General features: G+C 40.4%; 1 protein-coding gene across 6 annotated transcripts in view; it reads right to left on the reverse strand.

The window, feature by feature from the left end:
* Positions 1 to 20,711, reverse strand: part of RNASEL (ribonuclease L) — a 107,707-nt gene extending 86,996 nt beyond the window's left edge. For 2 of the 6 annotated variants that reach the window (XR_009154670.1, XM_058178758.1), the window contains exons 1-6: positions 20,109 to 20,711; positions 18,257 to 19,703; positions 16,070 to 16,161; positions 12,886 to 13,088; positions 10,510 to 10,630; positions 5,910 to 6,067 (exon numbers count right to left, since the gene is read on the reverse strand). Coding sequence is in view for 5 of the 6 variants with exons in the window: in XM_058178758.1 (XP_058034741.1) it covers positions 5,910 to 6,067; positions 10,510 to 10,630; positions 12,886 to 13,088; positions 16,070 to 16,161; positions 18,257 to 19,640 (1,958 nt within the window). In the remaining variant the exon portion in view is untranslated. The other 4 variants (XM_058178757.1, XM_058178756.1, XM_058178759.1 and 1 more) reach the window with 4 other exon arrangements.
* Positions 20,712 to 21,922: the final 1,211 nt, after the last annotated feature.

Raw genomic sequence — 21,922 nt, forward strand, 5'->3', positions numbered from 1 at the left:
ATCCTAGACTGTTGACTTTCTGCAGTGCAGGGCTTTCTGCAGATGATATTTACGGCAATTTTGGATGAGTTGCAGAAGTAAATTAAAAGGAATTTTCTTCTTTTCAATATGCAATCATTTCTCTTGATAAACATTGGATGCATATTTTCAACTGTTCAAGTAAGTGATGAAACAAAAATATAGTTTTGAGACATTTTACATACCAACAAGTTTATTGCAGCATAGACTTTCATGGATTTCAGTTTATCATGCCACTTATATAGCATGACAACACCAGTTAGGAATATATGCATATCCATAGAGATGTAGGCATTATATGTAAAGTAATACAGTCAAAGTGAAATTTAATGTGCTAAGTACAGAGAGTAATAATTATCCACATTGCCATTTATAATGTAGTTTCACAGTTCCCAAACTCCGCACTTGCAACACCATTGCAGGATGCTACAATGAACTCACAGGAACATCACACAATACCAGTGAACTGTCAAAAATCACATAAACTACAAGCCTAAGATCACTGTGAAAAAATTATTGAGATGAAGGCATTGAAAACCAAGAATGTTTGGGATCCTCTGCTGTAGGTGTTGAATATGGACCTTCTGGCATAGATAATGTTAGTTGTTCATGGTAGTCCGGCCAAGGAACACAACTAGGAGTATTAGCTCTATCTTTATTGCAAAGTTATCTTAACTTCGCAATAGTTACTTATTCTGCAATTTCTCCCCTCCTTTCTTTGTACACACCAGAATACTAGGGAGGGTTCCTTCTGAAACATTTCACATGCCCTCCATCCAGTGGTGAAAGTCAATCTTTTTTTACTAGCGGTTCTGTGGGTGTGGCGTGGTGGGTGTGATGTGGCTTGGTGGGCATGGCAGGGGAAGGATACTCCAAAATCTCCATTCCCACCCCACTCTGAGGCCAGACAGAGATGGTATTTGCCAATTCTCTGAACTACTCAAAATTTCCACTACTGGTTCTACAGAACCTGCCAGAACCTGCTGAATTTCACCCCTGCCTCCATCCTGCTGTGGGCCGAGATCTCTTTTACATGCCAGTTGTCCAGTCTATGGCTTTTCCTCCTGTCTCCCAAGGACATTTCCACATACCATTACAGTGAGTGACTGGATTCACTCATCATACAGGTAGGCAACCCATGATCACTGGCCTCCCATTCATTTATTTTGCAGCCTGCAGAGCACACTCAGAACTTCAGGGGCAAAAATACTAATTTTTAAGTGCCTCTTTATAATCTTTAAGCCCGCGTGCACTTAAAAACTGACTGAAGAAATAGCTTAGCCTAGTAAAAAATGTTTTCAGCTTGTTAAAAAGCACTGACCTGTTTGCAAAGAAACAGAGCTAGAGGAATAGCTCATGCAGCTCAATAAAGCAGAAGTGAAACCTCAAGGAGTAGTTGTGAGAATTCTGGCTGCATTTGCTGCTATTGGATAAGATAAAGGGGACTCTGGGTTTCAAGGAAGGGGTGCTATGGCTACAGGATATCATTAACTGACCAAATGCTTGGCATTACTACATAAGTGGCTTCTTCAACCTTGCCAAGTGGGCAGAACCTTGTATTCTGCCCATGTGGGCTTACAATAAAGCTGCTTGAAATCAGAGATTCTCCACTCATTAAAAAAGGGTAAGGGGCTTCTTTTGGACAGAAACTGACTTTGAGATATAAACTCCTATACCTGCAGTTCCATTAACAAATACAACGTATTAGGTTGGAGAGGAAGCAGATTTGCAACTCCACCAGGCTTTGTCCAATGCTGTGGGAACTTAGTGTTGTCAGACTAGATTGTAAAGTTGACCGCTGTATATTCTGCATTATTTGGTTTCTCTGAGGGTACCTTAACTAGCAGTTGTAGTTTGACTAGATTGTCTGTGAGTAAGAGACGGTCTAAAGAAGATTTTCCAGGATGGTATTAACTGCTGACAAAATGATTGATTGGTTTTAGTTAGAAAATATATAGGTGACATTCAATTATGTCACTAAACAATCAGTGCTGGTTGACCCATGTTACGGTTATGAAGAATTCTTTGCATTCGGAAAATATTTGCTGTACTCCGAGTCACACAATTGATCATAGATATAAATGGTTAAATCTGGAAAGAGGTTCAGAAAATAGTCTGCAGGATCCCCAATTATTTCTCTCACCCTGCAATGAAGGAAAATACAGTTTTTAATACAAACAATATGCAAGCAATAGTTTGTCCTGGGTTAAGGATAGTGAAGCATAGCTATAACTTGTTAAGTTGTAACGCAATTGTCAGCCAGGAAAACGCAAGTTTTTTGCATCTGTGAACTATGTGAATAGCTGTGAAAGACTGCATAGTTATTAAAATCCAAGCATTTCCTAGGAGTTGGCTTGATAAACTTATTTTCGATCATAAGAAGCCGTGTCGACAATTCACCCAGCAATCAATTCAAACCACTGCTTTACTAGTCTAATTTGATTTAAATACTCTGCTCTCAAGTTTACTGTAGCTAATAGCATACAACCTCTTTGATCCTTGAATCCTGGCACATTTTTTCTTAGACATGTTCTTCTAATGTGCACCTTCTTCTCAAGTTGCTGTTTTTCCAATCTATTTGTCTTCCAGTCTTCAATCTACATTTGCTTGGGCTTTCTCTCCATAACCTCACAGAAACAGTTTCTTCCCCTTCCTCGAGAAGGGAGAAAACACATCCCTTCAAAAACTACAGTCCCCCTCTCCACTATTCTTCTTCCCAGCCTGACAAACAGGCCAGAAAACTTTCCTGTGTTGTTATGGGGGGGAAACTGGAGATAGGATCAGCTGCAGGGAAGGGAAAAGATCCTTTGCTTTTTCTCCTTTCCAGCATGCGTGGAAATTTCCTACAGAGGAAAACAAATAGTTCTTTTCTCTTGCATAAGTTACAGCTTCATCCTTCTTATATTCTGCAGCAAAAATCTGTGGTTGTTGGAGAGGAGAAAAATTTAGGCAATGGCTACCAATAGGAGTAGAACTTTGTTGAATGTTCAAGATGTTCATATGTGGGGGGTTTTCTGGAATGCTGACAAGAGGAGGAAGAGGAGCCATGGAAAGACACAGCCTGCGGATGGATGGGAGGGGCAGCCATCTAATGATCCAATTGGAGCCTGGCAGATCACTGGTCTCTCTCATGCTCCCCGCCCCAATAAATCAGAAGGTCCATCTAGCTGCTAGAATTCAGGGGTGTCAAACTTGCAGCCCACGGACCAGATGTGTCACATGCTGGCCACGCGCACCCCCATTTAGCAAAGGGGGGGAAATCGCGATATGTCATGTGACGACAACGTGACGCTGTGAATCATGTGAATTCCAGTAGATTGCATTGAATTTTCCAATAGAAAAGAACCTTTTTGCTGGACCAGTTTCAAACTTCAGCCTGTCCCTGCAGCGTGCTGGCCAAAAGATGGAGTCTCTGCTGGGAAGGCATATCCCACACATAATGTCCTATGCCTGACTGCCTGACCCTTTTTTTAAAAAAAAAAATATTTCCAACTTTTAGAATTTCCCCCCTTGCAGAGGGGAGAGATTACTTAAACAAACTATCTCTTCCAAAAACCTTTTCTTCCCAGCTCAGCACTTTCTTAAAACCTTACAAATTAATAAGCTCAGTTCTGTGACCTTGATTAGTTAATTAGCATCCTCTGCAGGCTTCCTATTTGAAATTGGCAAGACTTTGACCAGTTTCATTCTAAAGGCTTTCTTTTGCCTCCAAAGCGCAGGGAACACCCTAAGCAAACAACCTACACCCATCCTTTTCAATGTCTAATCCCCATTGTGTGCTTTCTTATTTGTTTGTAATCTCTTCCTCTTGATTGGGTGTAAATACAAACATTAATTTTCCCCTTGATAATCATCTCAGCACATATAATGATGATAATGATAATGATAATGATTCCAACGTGTTGGGAGCTGGCAGAAAGGGGTTCTAAGAATTACTCCTTTTCTCTAGTTTCCTTGAAAATTGAGTTCTGGAAACCTTCCCTGCCATTCGAGTTCATCCAGCTGTTTGGGGTCAAATTCTTCTGCTGCTGTATGCAAAGGAGCAATTTCTTAATAAAGCTTTTCAAGATCTATTGGCACTCTGGCATCACCCTTACTTTCTTGTTCCTTGACATCTGTCTTGCAAATTCTAAATTAAGCCTCGACAGACAGATTGAGGGTAAATGGGTAAGCAGGGCAAGAAGGATAAAGCCTTAGAGTCTCAATTTCCTCTCACCCAAAGTTAACAGATTAGTTCTTAAACTTGTACAAACATACACATGGGATTTTCAAAATCAAATTTATCTTTTGTTCACACAGCACATTTAATTGTTCTGCACATAATGGGCAACCTTGTTTTTAGAAATACAGGTAGTTCTAGACTTACAACCATTCATTTAGTGCAGGGGTCTCCAACCTTGGCAACTTTAAGCCTGGCCGACTTCAACTCCCAGAATTCCCCAGCCAGCAAAGTCCGCCAGGCTTAAAGTTGCCACAGTTGGAGACCCATAATAATAATAATAATAATAATAATAATAATAATAATAATAATAATAATAATAATAATAATAATAATAATAATAATAATAATAATAATAATAATAATAATAATTTAATTTGTATACCGCCCTTCTCCCGAAGGACTCAGGGCGGTGAACAGGCAAGTAAAATACAAACAGAAACATACACAATATTAAAACAACCCTTAAGAAATTTACTAAATTGGTTTAGTGACTGTTCAAAGTTACAATGGCATTGAAAAAACTGACTTATGACCGTTTCTCATACTTATAACCACTGCAGCAGTCCCACGGTCACATGATCAAAATTCAGATGCTAAGCAACTGTTTCATATGTATGACCAGGGGTGGGTTTCACTTACCTTTGCTACTGGTTCGCTCATGCGCGCACCGCTTCAGCGCATGCGCAGACCATATTTGATGATGTCCGGATGGACGGAGCCTTCCGCTGCTGCTGATACTAGTTCGCCCGAACTGGGGAGAACCGGTAGCAACCCACCACTGTGTATGACGTTTGCAGCGTCCTGGGGTCATGTGATCACCTTTTGCAAACTTCTGACAAGCAAAGTCAATGTGGAAGCCTAACTTTAACAACTGCAGTGATTCATTTAACAAATGTAGCAAGAAAGGCCATAAAATGGGGCAAAACTCACTTAACAGCTGTCTCACTTAGCAACAGAAAATTTTGGGCTCAACTGTGTGGTAAATCAAGAACTACTTGTACCATATTTTGGAACAGTCTATTATATCATGCCAGTTATATATTTAGCATCAGATATTTCTTTGGAGTTGCCTCCAAAGATCTTTATTTGATTAAGAAGTGAAAGAGATTACAGGAGATGCAATGTCAATCATGAGAATTTTTCCTTTCCTTTCTCTCCTCCCCTCACCCCTAAAAAGATCCTTTTCTATTCCAAACTAATTAACAAATGTCCCACTTGGGATTTTATCTTAGAATCAGTTGCCTGTCTTCTAAACTACATTAGAGTTTACAGTTTGTTATTTGTTAGTATCAGAAAAACATGAATAGCATAGGCAGGATTGGAATCTAAAACTCTTGGGAAAATGGCTTCTAATAGCATCTGACATCTGTCACTACTATCTCCTCTCTGATTTTAGTAACAGTTGCTGTTGGCTCCAAAAGCAATTCCAAGTCCAGGATATAGGAAGAATTGTTATTCTTCTGAATTTTTCCCCTCTTTTGCATGCAAAGTGACAAATTTCTCTGCAGTTGGACATGATCAATGAAGATAAGTTTGTGACTTATCTTTCTTCCAAGTTTGTATTCTAGTTACTACAATAGAAAAAGGGGAAGCAAAGCTTGCCAGCCAACAAATCCAATGTACAGTAGATCGCTTGAGAGATACATAATTTAGAGGAATATTTACTTACTCATCATCCTTTTCAAGGTAGTGCTCGCCCATGTTCCGAATAAACTTTAATAAATCTGTTACACCTGGGCCATATATTCTTTTGTCCTTCTTCTTTCTCTTCTTGTTGCCTTTTTCTTTGTCCAGAAAAACCATAGAGTTGAATACTTTTTCATCAATCTGAAAAAGATGCAATATTCTGGTCAGTTATTGGTCCATAAAACTCACTCTTTGCAACTCAGTGGATAACAATGTTGGTTTCTGGAAGAGGATTTATGGCAGACTAGGCATCTCTGAAGAACATTGCAACAGAGATTGAAAGCCAGACAGTGAATCTTAGCAGAGATTATGAGAACTTGTGAGGTGGCTGCAGAAATGTAGGGTTGTGGGTTTTTTGTTTGTTTTTTTGCAGTCGACTCATGAGTAATGTAGCTGGCAGTCAAGGGATTTCAATCCAGCTTGCATATCACATAATGAAGTCTGTATGCACACAAACTTTGCACAAACCTCATTTTCATAAACAGTTCCTAGTAAAATTAATTTACAGCTAAAGAAAGATTTTCTCAGCAGCACGATAAGATAATTCCACTTAGTGAGTCTACTAGCTTTTTATGGATTACAAAGGAAAAAAAGTGGGGTTTAAAGATTTCAAACTGGCAAAAAACTCAACAAGGCGAGAATATAAAAAAATTAAAACAGATGAAGGGGACGGTTGTGTAGAAAGGTGTCTGTGTTTTTTGTGAAAGTGTTTTTCAAAAACTTGGAATTAAAACAGACAAATGAGCTGGATGGGAATATGTTTTTTTGTTTTTTTTACTATTGAAGAGTACAGATAAATGATGAATTTTACAAAACAAAAAATAAAGGTAATATGAGACTGGCTATGAAGCTGATTGTAACTATGAAGTGTCATTTGAGATAGAGATTTGTAAATTTTAAGGGTACCAATAGTAAAAAAGGTATTTTACACTTTTCCTTGCAATTAAGACAGTTTCATATTTGGAATACAGTATTACAATGGCATCCATTAGAAAGCAGTAAAAAAACAGCAGGTGGGGGGGAGATCACTAGAGCAACATGCAGTGAGAGGAATTATATCAGATTTATTTTAGAAAATCTTTGAGGAATTGAACAATAAAGCAGCAGAATCATTTGATATTAGATTGACAGCTTTTAAAAGAATAATGGATCAAAGACTTATAAAGGTGAAAGGGATGAAAGAAGTTCAGAAGATGGAAATCTGTTTAACACAAGTGTCTGTAGATATAAAATAAATTAACAACAAAGTAGAAATTCTGTATAGTAAAACAGAAATTATAGGAAGAAAGCTAGAAAGAAAACTAGATAATTTGGCACTATTGTAACTGAGAGAGAAGGAATTTTGTTTGACTTTAACAAGAAATTATAGTCAATAACTTTATTGAATAATGATTGCAAGTTGTTTACAATTTTAGTTGATAGACTAAAAATAATTGTGCAAGAATTTATTCACAAGGATCAATAAGAATTTTTAGCCTAAAGGACAGTTAAAGGATAATATTAGAAATATGTTGAACATTCTGAAATATTTGGAGCAACATAATGAAAACAAGCTATTTTGATTTTCTTTAAAGCAGAGAAAGTATTTGACAATTTGAACAGGGCTTCTTTGTTCAAAGTTTTGGAAGATATGAACTTTAGGGAGACTTCATAAAATAGATGAGTTTTATTTATAATTCACAGAAGCCACAAATAATTGTTAATGAAGTTCTAGCAAGTCTTGTGAAATACAAAAAGGAACAAGACAAGGATGTCCACCGTCTTCTTTCTTGTTTATTTTGATTCTTGAAATACTGAACACAAATATAAGACAGGATGAGAGGATTGCGAGAGTAAAGATTTTTTTAAAAACTCATAAAGGTAGGTCTTTTGCAGATGATTTGCTGTTGGTTTTAGAAGCTCTTTGATGGGAAAACTAAAAGATTTAGTGTAGGGGTCCCCAAACCCCAAGCAACAGAATACTACTGGTTTGTAGCCTATTCGGAACTGGGCCATGCGAGCAGTGGGCTGCCATGCATACATGGGTGAGGCAGCACACATGCGCACAGCTCCACTCATGTGAGCAGTGAGCTGGCGCACACACGCATGCACATGGCCTGCCACTAGGGTGGCCCAGTTCCCCTCCCCAGCAGCCAGGCCGTCAAACCACAAAGATTGGGGACTGTTGATTTAGTGCCCTAGCAGATTTTGAGTTCAACAAACAGAATACAAAGATTTTAACAATTAACATGAAAATAAAAGATCAAATAAAACCGATGAATAAAATAGGCTTTAAGATTGAGAAGAAAGTAAAACATCTGGGTATCGCTATGATAAATACAAATTGTATGTCATTTCAAAATAACCATGTTAAGTCATGGAATGGAGTTAAAAAAGACATGTTAAGATGGGAGAAACTGCCATTTTTATTGCTGAGGAGAATTTCTATGATAAAAATAAGTGTTTTGCCTAGAATTATGTTTTTGCCTTAGACAGTATCTATTTTGATGACTGATGCAAAATTTAAACAGTGGCAAAATATTTATTTAAATTTGTGTGGCAGGGGAAAATTATGAATTAAATATAAGATTCTATAAGATGCAAAAGAAGGAGTGGGTCTACCTGATTCAAAATTGTATTTTGTAGCTTGCTATTTAGTGTGGATGAAAGAATCAGTGCCGCTAAGAAATAGAAGGCCCTTGGTGTCTAAAGTACTTGACACACCATAGATTTAGGTGGCATAAACATTTGTGGAATGACAAAGTCCAGATTAAGGTGGATTTTAAAAATTGTTTTGTTGGACTGCCATATTAAGCGTATGGAATAGATAAAATCCAGTTTGTGCCCTTTAAGAAACCCTTTGTGAGTCTCAGCACAAGTATTTATTTATTTTATTTATTTATTTATTTAAATTTTTATACCGCCCTTCTCCCGAAGGACTCAGGGCGGTGTACAGCCAAGGTTAAAACAGTTAAATATAAATTAATTAAATAAATTAAAATATCAATTAAAATACATATTCAATAATGGCCAAATTAAAACCGTCAAATTGACCCAGCCTAAAATACCCCATATAAAATTACTAAAAATTAAAAATTTGAAAATTTAAAAATCAAGCCAGTCCCGCTTGGATAAATATATAAGTTTTTAATTCACGGCGAAAGGTCCGAAGGTCAGATAGTTGGCGCAAACCGGGGTAAGTTCGTTCCAGAGAGTAGATGCTCCAACAGAGAAGGCCCTTCCCCTGGGGGCCGCCAGCCGACATTGCTTGGCGGACGGCACCCTGAGAAGACCCTCTCTGTGAGAGCGTACGGGTCGGTGGGAGGCATAAGGTAACAGCAGGCGGTCCCGTAAGTACCCGGGCCCTAAGCCATGGAGCGCTTTAAAGGTGGTAACCAGAACCTTTTATAGCATTTTATAAGTGAAAAATAATAGGAAAACAAAATGGCTAATTTATTGTGAGATACTAGAATTTTGTCAAGGGGAATACAATTTCCTGCAGAGATATATTTGCCAATGATTTTCTTATCTACAGTTATTAGAAAGTTATTATAAAGTATATAAAAGACCTGTACCTGAAATAGAATTGTGTATAAATAAGGAACATGTACTGTAATTGCTAAACTGTATACAGTTTTACTGAAATTTGAAACAGAAGAACAAATAAAAGAATGTATGACAGTGGGCTAAAATTTTGGCTATAATATACAGATGGAACACTGGGAAATATGTGGCTGAAAAGATTAAAATTTATGCTGTTTTATACCAACAGAGAAATTGATCTAGAATGTAAAAAGGCACTTCAAATTTATGTTGGAAATATGAATAACAAGAAGAGCTATCCTATCATGCTTGGTGGACATATAAAAAAGCTAGAAAACTTTGGATTCAAATTAACACGCCAATTCAGAGGATTTTAAAGATTAATATACAAGTGGAGTTGAATCCAGATTCTCCCTGATCCTCATCCAACTTTTAACCATTGCATACATTGTCTCTCAAAAAATGGATGTTGACTAAACATGCCTATGATAAACTGCTCGTGTGAGACTTTAGCTGTTTGTCGCTAGTAGAAGCTGACATCAAACCTGTTAGCTAGCACAGCCAGCTCCAAAAAAAGCCAAAAACAACTAGACACAAGAACAGTTTCTTCCCGAACGCCATCACTCTGCTAAACAAATAATTCCCTCAACACTGTCAAACTATTTCCTAAATCTGCACTACTATTAATCTTCTCATCGTTCCCATCACCCATCTCCTTCCACTTATGACTGTATGACTGTATGACTGTAACTTTGTTGCTTGTATCCTTATGATTTATATTGATATTGATTGGTTCCTGATTGCTTATTTGTACCCTATGATTATCATTAAGTGTTGTACCTTAGAATTCTTGATGAACATACCTTTTCTTTTATATACACTGAGAGCGTATGTACCAAGACCAATTCCTTGTGTGTCCAATCACACTTGGCCAATAAAAATTTCTATTCTATTCTGTTCTGTTCTGTTCTAAACCGGATGCAGAAATCAATATAATAGAAGCATTAAAGAGGAAAATGCAAAATGGTCCCTAACTTTTTTGTTGTTGTTCAATAGATTACCTCTTTTTCCCAGTCCGTGAAAGGATCATTCGTAAATTTCAAAGCATTCGGAATGTCATCTTTATTTGTTGCATAAGCCATACGTATCTCATTCCCGATATCTTTTAACACACTGTACTTTCTATAGAACAAAAGGCAATTTTAAGAAATGAGGTATATTACTACTGATTGCTATGGTGTGGATGATATATTTTGCATATTAACTTCAAAGTTAGAAAGTGACTGCAGGTACTTTGGATGGCATATTGTACAGTAGGTTCTTTCATAAAAGAGCTGCCAAGAACACCTGCATTGTTACAAAAATAACTATCTTGGTTGGACATGGCTACCACCAAAGTTTCATTTATTAGAAACCCTTCTATCCCTCTAAATTAGCATGGTGTCCTCAATAGATTTATGTTGGCTTTCTGGGAAAGCACACATTTCCAAACTGATCACTATGCCCACACTCTATTTTAATTTTTATGGCACTACCCATTGCTCAAAAATATATTTGAAAGTAAGATAATGCTAGAAGACAACCCTCCCTTTGGCAGTATGCTAGCTGCCCATTTACTTTGTTCTTAATGAAGGCCAAAGGAGTTACACATTGAAATTTAAGCATGTTTTTCCATTAGATTGATAGATTCTTCAGTATTGCTTCTGGTTGTCACTAGTCATGCCATCCTAATTTTCCTTTGGGATGTGTGCCAGCTCCCTGTAATATTCATCTTGTCCCCAGTGACTGAGAGAGCTGTAAGTCATCCTTAATTCTACTACTATCCCTCCGCAAAAAAAAACCCTAATGTAACCAGTGTCAGCCACAAGTTGACAGCCACAGTCAGTCATAAGGCCTGCTGGCTTTGTCACCCATTTCTTAGGAATGAAGGCCACAACACAGCTAATTTTATACCACTGTGGTTTTCTGCTTGATCTGAAGATGAGTAGAGAGCACTATAACACAGCAGTGGGAAAAGCCTTTAGTGTTTAGACTCTGACAGATAAATGGAAGCACACACAGTCTTCATAAATCCTATGGTCTGTTTTGTGATGGAGTTTTGTGGGAAGAGAGGCTGTGTAACATTTCAGAATATCGGAATAATTGAGTTGGAAGGTACCTTGGACGTCTTCTAGCCAATCCACTGTTCAGGCAGGAGACCCTATACTATTTCAGTCAAGTAAAAGTCCAATGTCTTCTTAAAGCATTGGACTCCAGTGATGGAGCACCCAAAACCTCTGAAGATAAGTCATTCCACAGATTAATTGTTCTGTCAGGAAATTTCTCCTTAGTTCTGGACTGGTTCTCTCCTTGATTTGTTTCCATCCATTGCTTCTTGTCCTGCCTTCAGGTGCTTCGAAGAATATGTTGACCCCCTCCCCCTTCTTTATGGCAGCCCCTCAAATATTGGAACACTACTCTCATGTCACCCCCATCACTCCTTCTTGTCCTTAGACATATCCAATTCCTGCAACCGTTCTTCCTATGTTTTAGCCTCCGGTTCTCCAATCATCTTTGCTGCTCTTCTCTGCACTCTTTCTAGAGTCTCAACATATTGTTATATTGTGGCAATCAAAATTGAATGTCTGATATGGATGAAAGAGTGGGAGACTTTGAGAAATAGGAGGTTATTGGAGTTGCAAGGACATGGTTTGGGATTTGCACCCAAAGCACCTATTAGTATTGGTACATCTTCGCTTTCTTTTAGCACAGTCATTCTAGTGTACTTATGCTTACTATTAAATTTATATGCTGCCCAACTTCCGGTGATTCTTTATTAGGAGGTGGGATGGAATTCTAGCATTAGTTTCAGTTTAGAGTTGGCAACTCCACATTGAGAAGATAGGGAAACTGGCATTTGATTGATTTTATGTTTATCATTCATTTCTGTTTGCTTCTTCTTTGGTGATAAAAATGGGGTGATTGCCGTAAATTCAGAGTTATCTTTTAGAGACATATCACAATTGGTATCCTGTGTTAGTATTTTGAGAACTGGCCGCATTTAATGACTTTTAATGCCAATTTTGCTTTGATGTCTGTAGCATGCTCATCATCATAGCTTAAACGAAATATTTTACTGAATGACTAATAATATTCTTGCGCGCCTTGCAAGGAAAATAAAATGGGGCAATTCTGATAGCAACTTTTTCTCCATATTAATTGCACTGTTCAGAACAATATCCACCCATTGAGATGATAAAATAAATTATAAGCCATGTAATCAATTCCTGGAATTCAATGCTGAGGACACTTTTTTTTAAAATTTAAAAGATCTGCAATGAACAGATTGTATAATTTCAGGTCTGTCATTCTAGCTCTTGTTGTAAAACTTCTCCCATGGCTATTATGCTAATAATCAGACAAATTAGCCAGTTACAAAATTTCTGGTATTAACTTACTTCTCTCTGGACCAGAAATATGGATGATAGATCAGCATTTCCAGTAGACTATTGGGTAGGGTATTTTGATCAGAGAGTTCCAGTTTTCTTCGCAGGTCTTCAACTTCCTTATGCTCCTTTATAATATCTGGACATTCTGTAGGCAAATGTTCAAAGTCCTGCTGACCTCTCATCACAACATACAGGATAAGTTTTTGGAGACCCTGTGTGCATAAACAAATGTCTATATCACCCCAGAACAACTAGAGCGGATTTCCTCCTTTAACCTATATGCTACAGCTGGGTTTTCATAGGGCAGTAAGTTCTGTGTCCAGATTGTAGCTAGTTCATCTTAACTAATGCGGGAAGTACCAAGCATACCCATCACCAAATAGTAAAATTATAACTTGTAAGTTATGATTTGCTTTGCTCCGTAGATTAAGTGGACAACTTAAATGGAGTGAAATAGTGTAGTAGCTTTCCCAAAATGGTCACTCTGGTAAGAGTCACATCAGAACAAGGATGACTAGCAGAACTGTAGATCTGTAAAAAAAAGTGAATTTATTTTTTAAAATGGAACACCATATCTAATTTGTATTTTAGAAATAAATTTAAATTATTAAGTATAACCGGGTATGTGAGTTTTTCAGAAATAAAAATACCATAACATATATTAGGTTTTTATGGGAAAAACTTCTGTAGACTAGAACCAATATGGCATTTTTTCCTTGTTCTTTGGAGATTATAATTACATTTAACATTCTGCGGAATGTAGAAGATTGGAGCAGTGGTGGGATTCAAATAATTTAACAATCAGTTCTGTGGGTGTGCCTAGGTGGGCATGGCTAGGTGGTCATGTGACCTGGTGGGCGTAGCTATTTTGACATCACTCACGGCAAGGTGGGGCGGCATCTTGCTGTGAGTGACATAATTGGCCACACCTACTCAGTCACATGACTGATGCTGCAGAGACAGGGCGATTTCCTACCGTTCCCCCCCTCCACCCTTGGGCTAGCAAAATAAAAGCCTATCTAAAGAGTATTGCCTGCTGAATACTGGCAAAACAAGGCTGGGGGAAAAGAGGGCCCATGGAAATGCTCTGTTTTCCATGCTACGCGGGATCGGGAGTTGGGGTGGAGCAAAAAGCCTATTCAGTCCATATGTACTCACCAGCACGACAGTGAATCCCTCTTCTAGCTCACCGGTTCAGGCATTGGGAACTTGGCCAATTTTCTTCCAGCGCTCGAGCAGGGAATCCCGGGAGCGGCAGAATATTGTGTGCTTTTCACTCCAAGCAACCTGGACTGGAAAACACATGGCTGGGGTGGAGGAACGGTCCTTCTTAACAAGCTCAAAACTGTTGCTGCAAGCCTGAGTTCCCCGCACGAGAGCTGCAAGCCCAGCTCTGGCTGCAGACATGCAATTGTGAGGGCAGGCTTTTTCCAAGACTGATCACAGAGGGAAACAGAGATGAGTGCGCCAGAGTACCGGACTTCCAACTCTTGTGCGGGGAATCCAAAATCAGTTTTGAGCTTGTTAAGAAGGAGTGCTCTTCCATCCCAGCCATGCATTTTTAAATCCAGGCTGCTTGGAGTGAAAAGCATGCTGTCAAGTCCCAATTTGCAGCTCGCCATACCTGGCGAGTGGGTATAGAGCTGCAACCATCGAAGCTGGCGAGTCCAACAGCAAGCAAGGCTGCGGCTGGGGTCATAGCGGGACATGTCTGGACAGCGCCAGCCTGAAGCTAGCACAGCCCCGTTTGGAGGACACTTGCCCCACTGGTCAGGAGGCTGCTCTGGCACTGCCTGGCCAGTGTCAGAAGAGGGGGAGGCAGAAACGTTCAGCCAAGTCTTCTCCTCCTTCTTGGCCTCAAGCGAACAGGCATGTGCAACCCATGGTACTGGGATTTTCTGCAAGGAGACAGTGCGTGCCCATGTACCGTCTTCTCACAGAAGGTCCTAGTGCTGTGAGATGTGTGCATGTTCTCTGTGTGTTTCAGGATGAGAAGGAGACAACTTGCCCAAATGCTTCCTGGCCGTGAACGGCACTGGCAGGCAATGGGGTGTGCGGCTGATGGAAGTCCTGTTCTCTGTGCCAGCCGCACAACCCATTGCCTGCTGATGATGGTGATGGTGACAGCCAGACCTGGCCAGGAGGACGGCCTGCTCACAAGCTTTAGGCTAGCGCTGTCCTGACATGTCCCACTGTTCTCCTGGCCCATCACCGCCATCCCCATCCTGTTCTTTGGGCCAGCCAAAGCTGCTCAGAAGGCAGCTGCCACAGCCTGTCCTTGCTACTTAAAGGCAACTTCCAAGGCAGGAAAAGTTCGGGCAAATCATCTCCTTCTCAGCCTGAAACACAAAGAGAGCATGCACACATCTCACGGCGTCGGGACCTTCTGTGAGGAGACGGTGCGAAGATCCTGGCACCATGAGGTGAGTGTGCCTGTTTGCTTGAGGCCGAGAAGGAGGAGAAGACTTGGCTGAACTTTTCTGCCTCCCTCTCTTCTGACACTGGCCAGGCAGGGGAGCAACCTCCTGACCAGTGGGGCAAGCATACTCTCAGCGGGGCCGTGCTAGCTGGGAGAGCGCTCTCTCCCCCTTGGTCGGGAACTGCATGGCCTTGCAGTTCCTGGCCAGGGGGGAAAGAGAGTTCTCCCAGCTAGCATGGCATGCGGCTTCTCAGCCGGCATTCAAAGGCAAGCGGGAAGCTCCAGGAAGGCAGCGAAGTATGACAGGCAAGCCCGGGGACGGGGGGCAGCTACCTAGTTAGGCCACAAGCGCTGCATGTGATGGAGATGGGTGGCGGTGGAGCTAGCCAGGCAAGGCCTGGGACGGAAGTGGGGAGCAGAGCAGTGGTGGTGGCTTAGGCTGGCCCAGGAGTCAGCACTCAACCGGGGCTTTCCGTGGCGGCAGGAAGCCTGGATGAGCCGGCCTGGGAATCAACTTGACTGGGGCTTGGGGTCAGGGGTGGTATTGACTTATCTTAACTATCAGTTTGAAAATGTGAGCAACCACCTCTGCACACGCCACCTCCATGGATGCGCAGGACCTTCTGCGCATGTGCAGAGCATAAAAAAAGGATGTGATGACCTCTGGTTAGGTGGGTGGAGCCTCCCACAGTCCCAGCTATTGGTTTGGCCAAACTGAGTAGAACCGGCAGAATCCCACCACTGGATTGGAGACAGATAAAGATAATTATTTACCTGTAGATCTTTTGAGATTACAGAATATTTTGTAGCATCAGTTATTTCTCTGCTCTTATCAAAGTCTGCTAGGAAAATCTTGCCAGTGAAATCTAACAAAGTAAAAAAATAAATTGATAGATCTTTTATAGAAAGTATAAATTCTTTGAAAACTGAATTGAAGTAATAGCAACAATTTTACCACTATCTTTTGAGAACAGACCCATCAGCAAAACACATTTATTTTGCATAAGGCAAGTGATCTGTTTTTGGAAATGGACCGCCTACTGCCACCAATAGCCTCCCACTGACCTGTGCGCTCCCACAGAGAGGGCCTCCTCAGGGTACCGTCGGCCAAACAATGTCGGCTGGTGACCCCCAGGGGAAGGCCTTCTCTGTGGGGGCTCCTGCCCTCTGGAATGACTTTCCTCCAGGGCTTCGTCAACTCCCCGACCTCTGGACCTTTCGCCGCGAGCTGAAGACGCTTTTGTTTCAGTGTGCAGGGCTAGCTTAAATATAGTTTTAATTGGGGTTTTTAATTGGGGTTTTTTAAACGGGGTTTTAATTGTATTCAAATTTTTAGGCCACATATGGAATTAGTTTTTTATACTGTTTTTAACTTGTGTTCTATCTATTTGTATTTTATTGGCTGTGAACCGCCCTGAGTCCTTCGGGAGAAGGGCGGTATACAAATTTAATAAATAAATAAATAATAAAATAAATATTGTCTTACTTAATTCACTCTAATGCACAAGTGAGTTGATTTACTTAAACTATTAAATCATTACTGTGGTGTTATAAGAATGCATTATCCTTGGGCTTTGTCCATTGTCTATGACACAAGAGAAGCTTGTTAATTTTTATATTTGCTTTTGATTAAATGTAGATTTATTTTTATTTATTTATTTGTAAAATTTATTAGCTGCCCATCTTTCCACACAATAACTCTGGGCACCTTACAATATTATCCTAGACAACTTAATATAAACAGTTTTTAATAAACAAGTTACTTTCAAACCATACATTTATCCAGGAATCAGTTCTGCTCACACAATACAATTTTAACTTGTTTTTCTCTCCAGGCCCTTCAATCTTATTCTGAGGATCTAGATTTTGATGCATGATGGGATGGGATGGGATTTGACGGGATGGTCCAGATTTTTCAGGAGGAATGAGAGAAATATTATTGCAGGGAAAGGAACATTCCCAACAGCAGTGAACCAATTTGATTTCACACAAAGTTAATGAAGCTGTTTTGTTTTCACTAACTACGATGAAAAAATAACCCCAGTTCAGGCTTTTGGAAGACTTACCTCTTTCATTTTTATCTTTTATTACAAGGATGTAAAACTCGTAGTGTCATGTTGTCGTCACATGATGTATCGCGACTTTTCCTCCCTTTGCTAAGCATGTGACGCATCCGGCCCGCAAGCCGCAAGTTTGACACCTCTGTTTTAATTGGATTTATTGCAATTTCTTTGATTGTTGTGAACTGCCCAGATTATTGGCAGCATCAGCTAATATGAGGGAAAGGAGTTTACTCTTCTTTTCCATTCTCATGAGCTTAGAATGGGTGAACCTCCTCAGCTAACATAGTTATGAAAGGCTTTGTCCGTTCATGTATAAAACATAGGATGTCTGAATGGAATTGAATCTGAATTGAAGGACTGCACAGAAAAATAAATCACTGTTGACTTCCCCTCACCATGCAGTCACTGCAGGAAGTTTCTTCCTAAAACCAAATCATTGCCAATATTGGTTTTAGAATGGAGAGAAAGTCCCTGATGGGAAGACAGCATAATGGGAAGCAGTCATCACTTTTTCTCAACCTTTCAACTTTCAACTACAAAAATGAGATCTCGTCCTTTCCTTTCTAAACCTTTGTTTCACAGAACTCTTAGAGGAGATCATTAACTTTCATAGGGTACTGAAATTTTCTTTTATGCTACAGATGACCAGACAAAACTACTTGGGGTGACTCTGGGATCTTTTTAAATGATAAGCAGTTTTGACACTTATGATGATGAAATTGTTAATGGTTTGCTAAAGTGCTGAACTGGGGCTTTTTAACATTATATAGGGAAGGCTGAAAACAACAAAACACTCTCGGCAACAAAATATTGTGAATCTGCTGTTCCATATATAGCCCCTAAAGTTTAAATGGATTATACTGGAATAAATCGGCAGACTGCCAAAGAAAATACCAACCTATCAAAATGTTACTTGGGTGCAGTTCCTGATGGCCAAATCCAAATGCATGAAGTTCATTTACAGCCTGAAATATAATTTTAAGAATCTTTTTGCTTTCCATAGTTGTGTTGTTTTCTTCCTTGAAGTACTCTTGAAGATTCTTTTCGCACAAGGTGAGGCACAGGTAGAGACAGGTCTTCCTCGTTTCTGAGCCACAAAATTTCACCAGGTATTTGCTGGTTTGGCATTTTTTGAGGCACACTTCTTCTCGCTTGGCATTTTCTGAATCCTTCCAGAATACCTTCACAGCCACCTCTTCTCCAGCATAGAATCCCAGATAGACCCCTCCTTGGGTGGTCTTCTGGATCCATAAATCTTGATATTGAAAGATCTTGAGCTTGCCAATCATAGGACGATGCATTTGATTGAGTTTCTGGAGTTTAATTCTCCAGCGATTGCTAGAGAATTCCTTACATATTTCTGGCTGCCTTGGACTGTCCGGCGATTTGTATTTCTGAAGAATGTTTATCAAATCGCTTTGGTAATTTCTATGGGCAACATCTAGGACATCATCATCTACTCTTACTCCTTTTTTACATAGTAGCTTTGCTATTGCTTTGTTTTTCTTCTTCACTGCTACATGCAATGCTGTTTCATTATTTTCATCAGCATCATCAAGATCAACTTCATCTAATTTTAATATGGCCTTCACAAGGGCCAGGCTTTCTCTTTCAACAGCCAATATAAGCACAGTTTTCCCATTTACATCCCTCTTATTGACATCACTTTTCTTCTTCAAAAGGAAAAGGGCCGAGTTTTTTCTGCCTTTATTCCAGTTTTTGTCCTCAGAGAGAGCACGAATCAATGCATTTCCATCTTGATTGTCACAGATATTTACATCAGCCCCCATTTTCTTAATCAAGATTTTGACCAGAGCAAAATGGCCATGACTCGCAGCATCCATCAGAGCTGTCGCACCTCCTTTTTTCACAGCCTTTTTAGTCTCATCAACTTCACGGCGCTGATTTACATCTGCTCCTTTCTTATATAAAAATCTCAGGGCTTTCTTTTGCCCGTAAATAGCAGCCTCCATGAATGCGGTGAAGCCATTGATGTCATACTCATTAATACATGAGCCTTTATCAAGAAAAAGTTTCAAAAGCTTCACATTACCTGTCATGCCTGCTAAAATAAAAGGTGTAGCACCATTATCCTTCCTTGCGAATGGATCAGCCCCATTTTTCAGCAGAAAGTTAACTATCTCGTTAGAATTTATTTGTACAGCACTATGGAGAGGTGTCCAGCCACTTTCCACCTTTGCATTAATATCTGCTCCATCCTCCACCAGCTGTCGAACAAGCTTAAGATCACCTTTTTTGACAGCAGCATTTAATTCTGCCATGATTTTTCTGCAGGCTTCTTTCAATTCTCAAGAAAGAGGATTATATTAGACTTCCAGGTATTCCTATTACCGTATAACATAAACAGGTACACAGTTATGGAGACATCAACAGTTTGAATGAATGAAAGAACTATTCCTACCCACAGGAGAAATTCTTAGAAACATCTGACTGACCATTATTACAAAGAGAACACTGAACGAACCGCATAATCAGAAACGATGTTCAATAGGCCTTATTGCCAAAATGTTTATGACTCCAGTCTAAATTAGATACTGGAAGATGATTCCCAGACTAACATTATGACATTGTTATGCTAAGAACCTTAACCAGTGTTACTCAATTTAGGGAGGAGGGGACCCATTCGACTTTTGCTCACTGAAGTTCAGCCACAGGAAATAACACCAGAATATTCCTTTCTTTTCTACCAGTTCTGACACACACCGATCTGCTCTCGGATTTCAACCTACCCGTATTCCCCTGCGGGTGCAGATGTTTTCCTGCCTAACATACAAAAGGATACCGTGGTGACCGATGCTAAGAGGGGCATTAACTTCCCCTGCTGAATTTGCCTACCGAGCGCTTCTTAAAGACATCCTCTCTCTCGGAGCGGGGGGCGGAGGAGAGGGAGGGAAGGCGACCCAAAACCTCGCCATTCGCTCCTCTTCCATCGAGGCCCTGTTTATCCGGGATTCTTCGTCCCTCTAAGTCTGACACAGTTCCGTAAAGAGACCAACAGCGTTCACGGCCAACTGCTTCCTCTTTCTTCCTTCTCCAGCGATCAAGAAAGCAGCCTCCTTTTGCCGGGCAGCCGCTTGAGGCTCAACGCGAAGGCAGGAGCGAAAGAGTGGGAGGAATTCTCCTAGGCTCGGGCTTCGTTTCCTGACGAGCGGATTCCTCGTTTTTCCGCTGCCCCAATTCTGACTTCTGCAGGCGGGGGTGGCCGTCCAAAGTGTGGAGAAAGGCGGTGGCTGGTAGAGGAGACGCGGTTGGGGAGGAGAAAAGAGGAAAGAAATCTTCGAAAGTGAAAGTACGCGAATGAAGGGGCGGAGTGTCGGGAGTCGTCCATTCACTGCCCACCTCTGTATCGGTCTGCAACTTTGAAAATAGAAACTATATACACACACACACACACACACACACACATATACACACACACATACATACATACATACTTATTTATTTATTTATTTATTTATTTATTTATTTATTTATTTATTTATTTATTAGTGGCCGCAAGATGTTCGGAACAAAACGGAATACGCCGCATAACAATAACTTAAGTGTAAATAAATCGAACCAACTGAAATCACCAGCCAAGCATAACTAAGAAGGGTCTCTTCGATGAGATTTCTAGCCACCCTCCCACCCACATAGAGATCCCATCATTTTACCCAAAATTCAGTATTGGCGGAAATTTCTAAATAAGTTATACTGCCCCAATTCATAGTCACACAAGATTGGGAAGTTTTGCATCAAGTTGAGACAGGAAGATATATCATTTCCACAGCTGTTGTGTTCTGACCTCACTGGACAAAAAGCCATATAGTACTTCACAAGCGTGAGGCAAAAACTGCACAGGGAAGCCAAAGAAAAGTTATGTTACTCTACTGTTCAGAAGTGGGCTCCATGTGTTTCTACTTTGCACCCTATTTTATTTATTTATTTATTTATTATTTAAATTTATATACCGCCCTATCTCCCTAAGGACTCAGGGCGGTTCACAGGCAATTAAAAGCAAACATATAAATACAATTTAAAATAACACATAAAAAACTTATTAAGTAGCCAAATTATTAAAACAATATAAATACTAAAAACCCCATTAAAACCAATAAATTTAAAAAACTAACCCAGCCCCGCGCAAATAAATAGGTGTGTTTTGAGCTCGCGACGAAAGGTTCGGAGATCCGGAAGTTGACGAAGTCCTGGAGGGAGTTCGTTCCAGAGGGTGGGAGCCCCCACAGAGAAGGCTCTTCCCCTGGGCGTCGCCAGACGGCACTGCCTAGCCGACGGCACCCTGAGGAGTCCCTCTCTGTGGGAGCGGACGGGTCGGTGAGAGATATTCGGTAGCAGCAGGCGGTCCCGTAAGTAACCCGGCCCTATGCCATGGAGCGCTTTAAAGATTGTCACCAAAACCTTGAAGCGCACCCGGAAGGCCACAGGTAGCCAGTGCAGTCTGCGCAGGATAGGTGTCACGCGGGAGCCACGAGGGGGTCCTCTATCACCAGCGCAGCCGCATTCTGACTAACTGAGCCTCGGATGCCCCTCAAGGGGAGCCCCA

The sequence above is a fragment of the Ahaetulla prasina genome, chromosome 3 (assembly GCF_028640845.1).
Source record: "Ahaetulla prasina isolate Xishuangbanna chromosome 3, ASM2864084v1, whole genome shotgun sequence".
Taxonomy (NCBI): domain Eukaryota; kingdom Metazoa; phylum Chordata; class Lepidosauria; order Squamata; family Colubridae; genus Ahaetulla; species Ahaetulla prasina.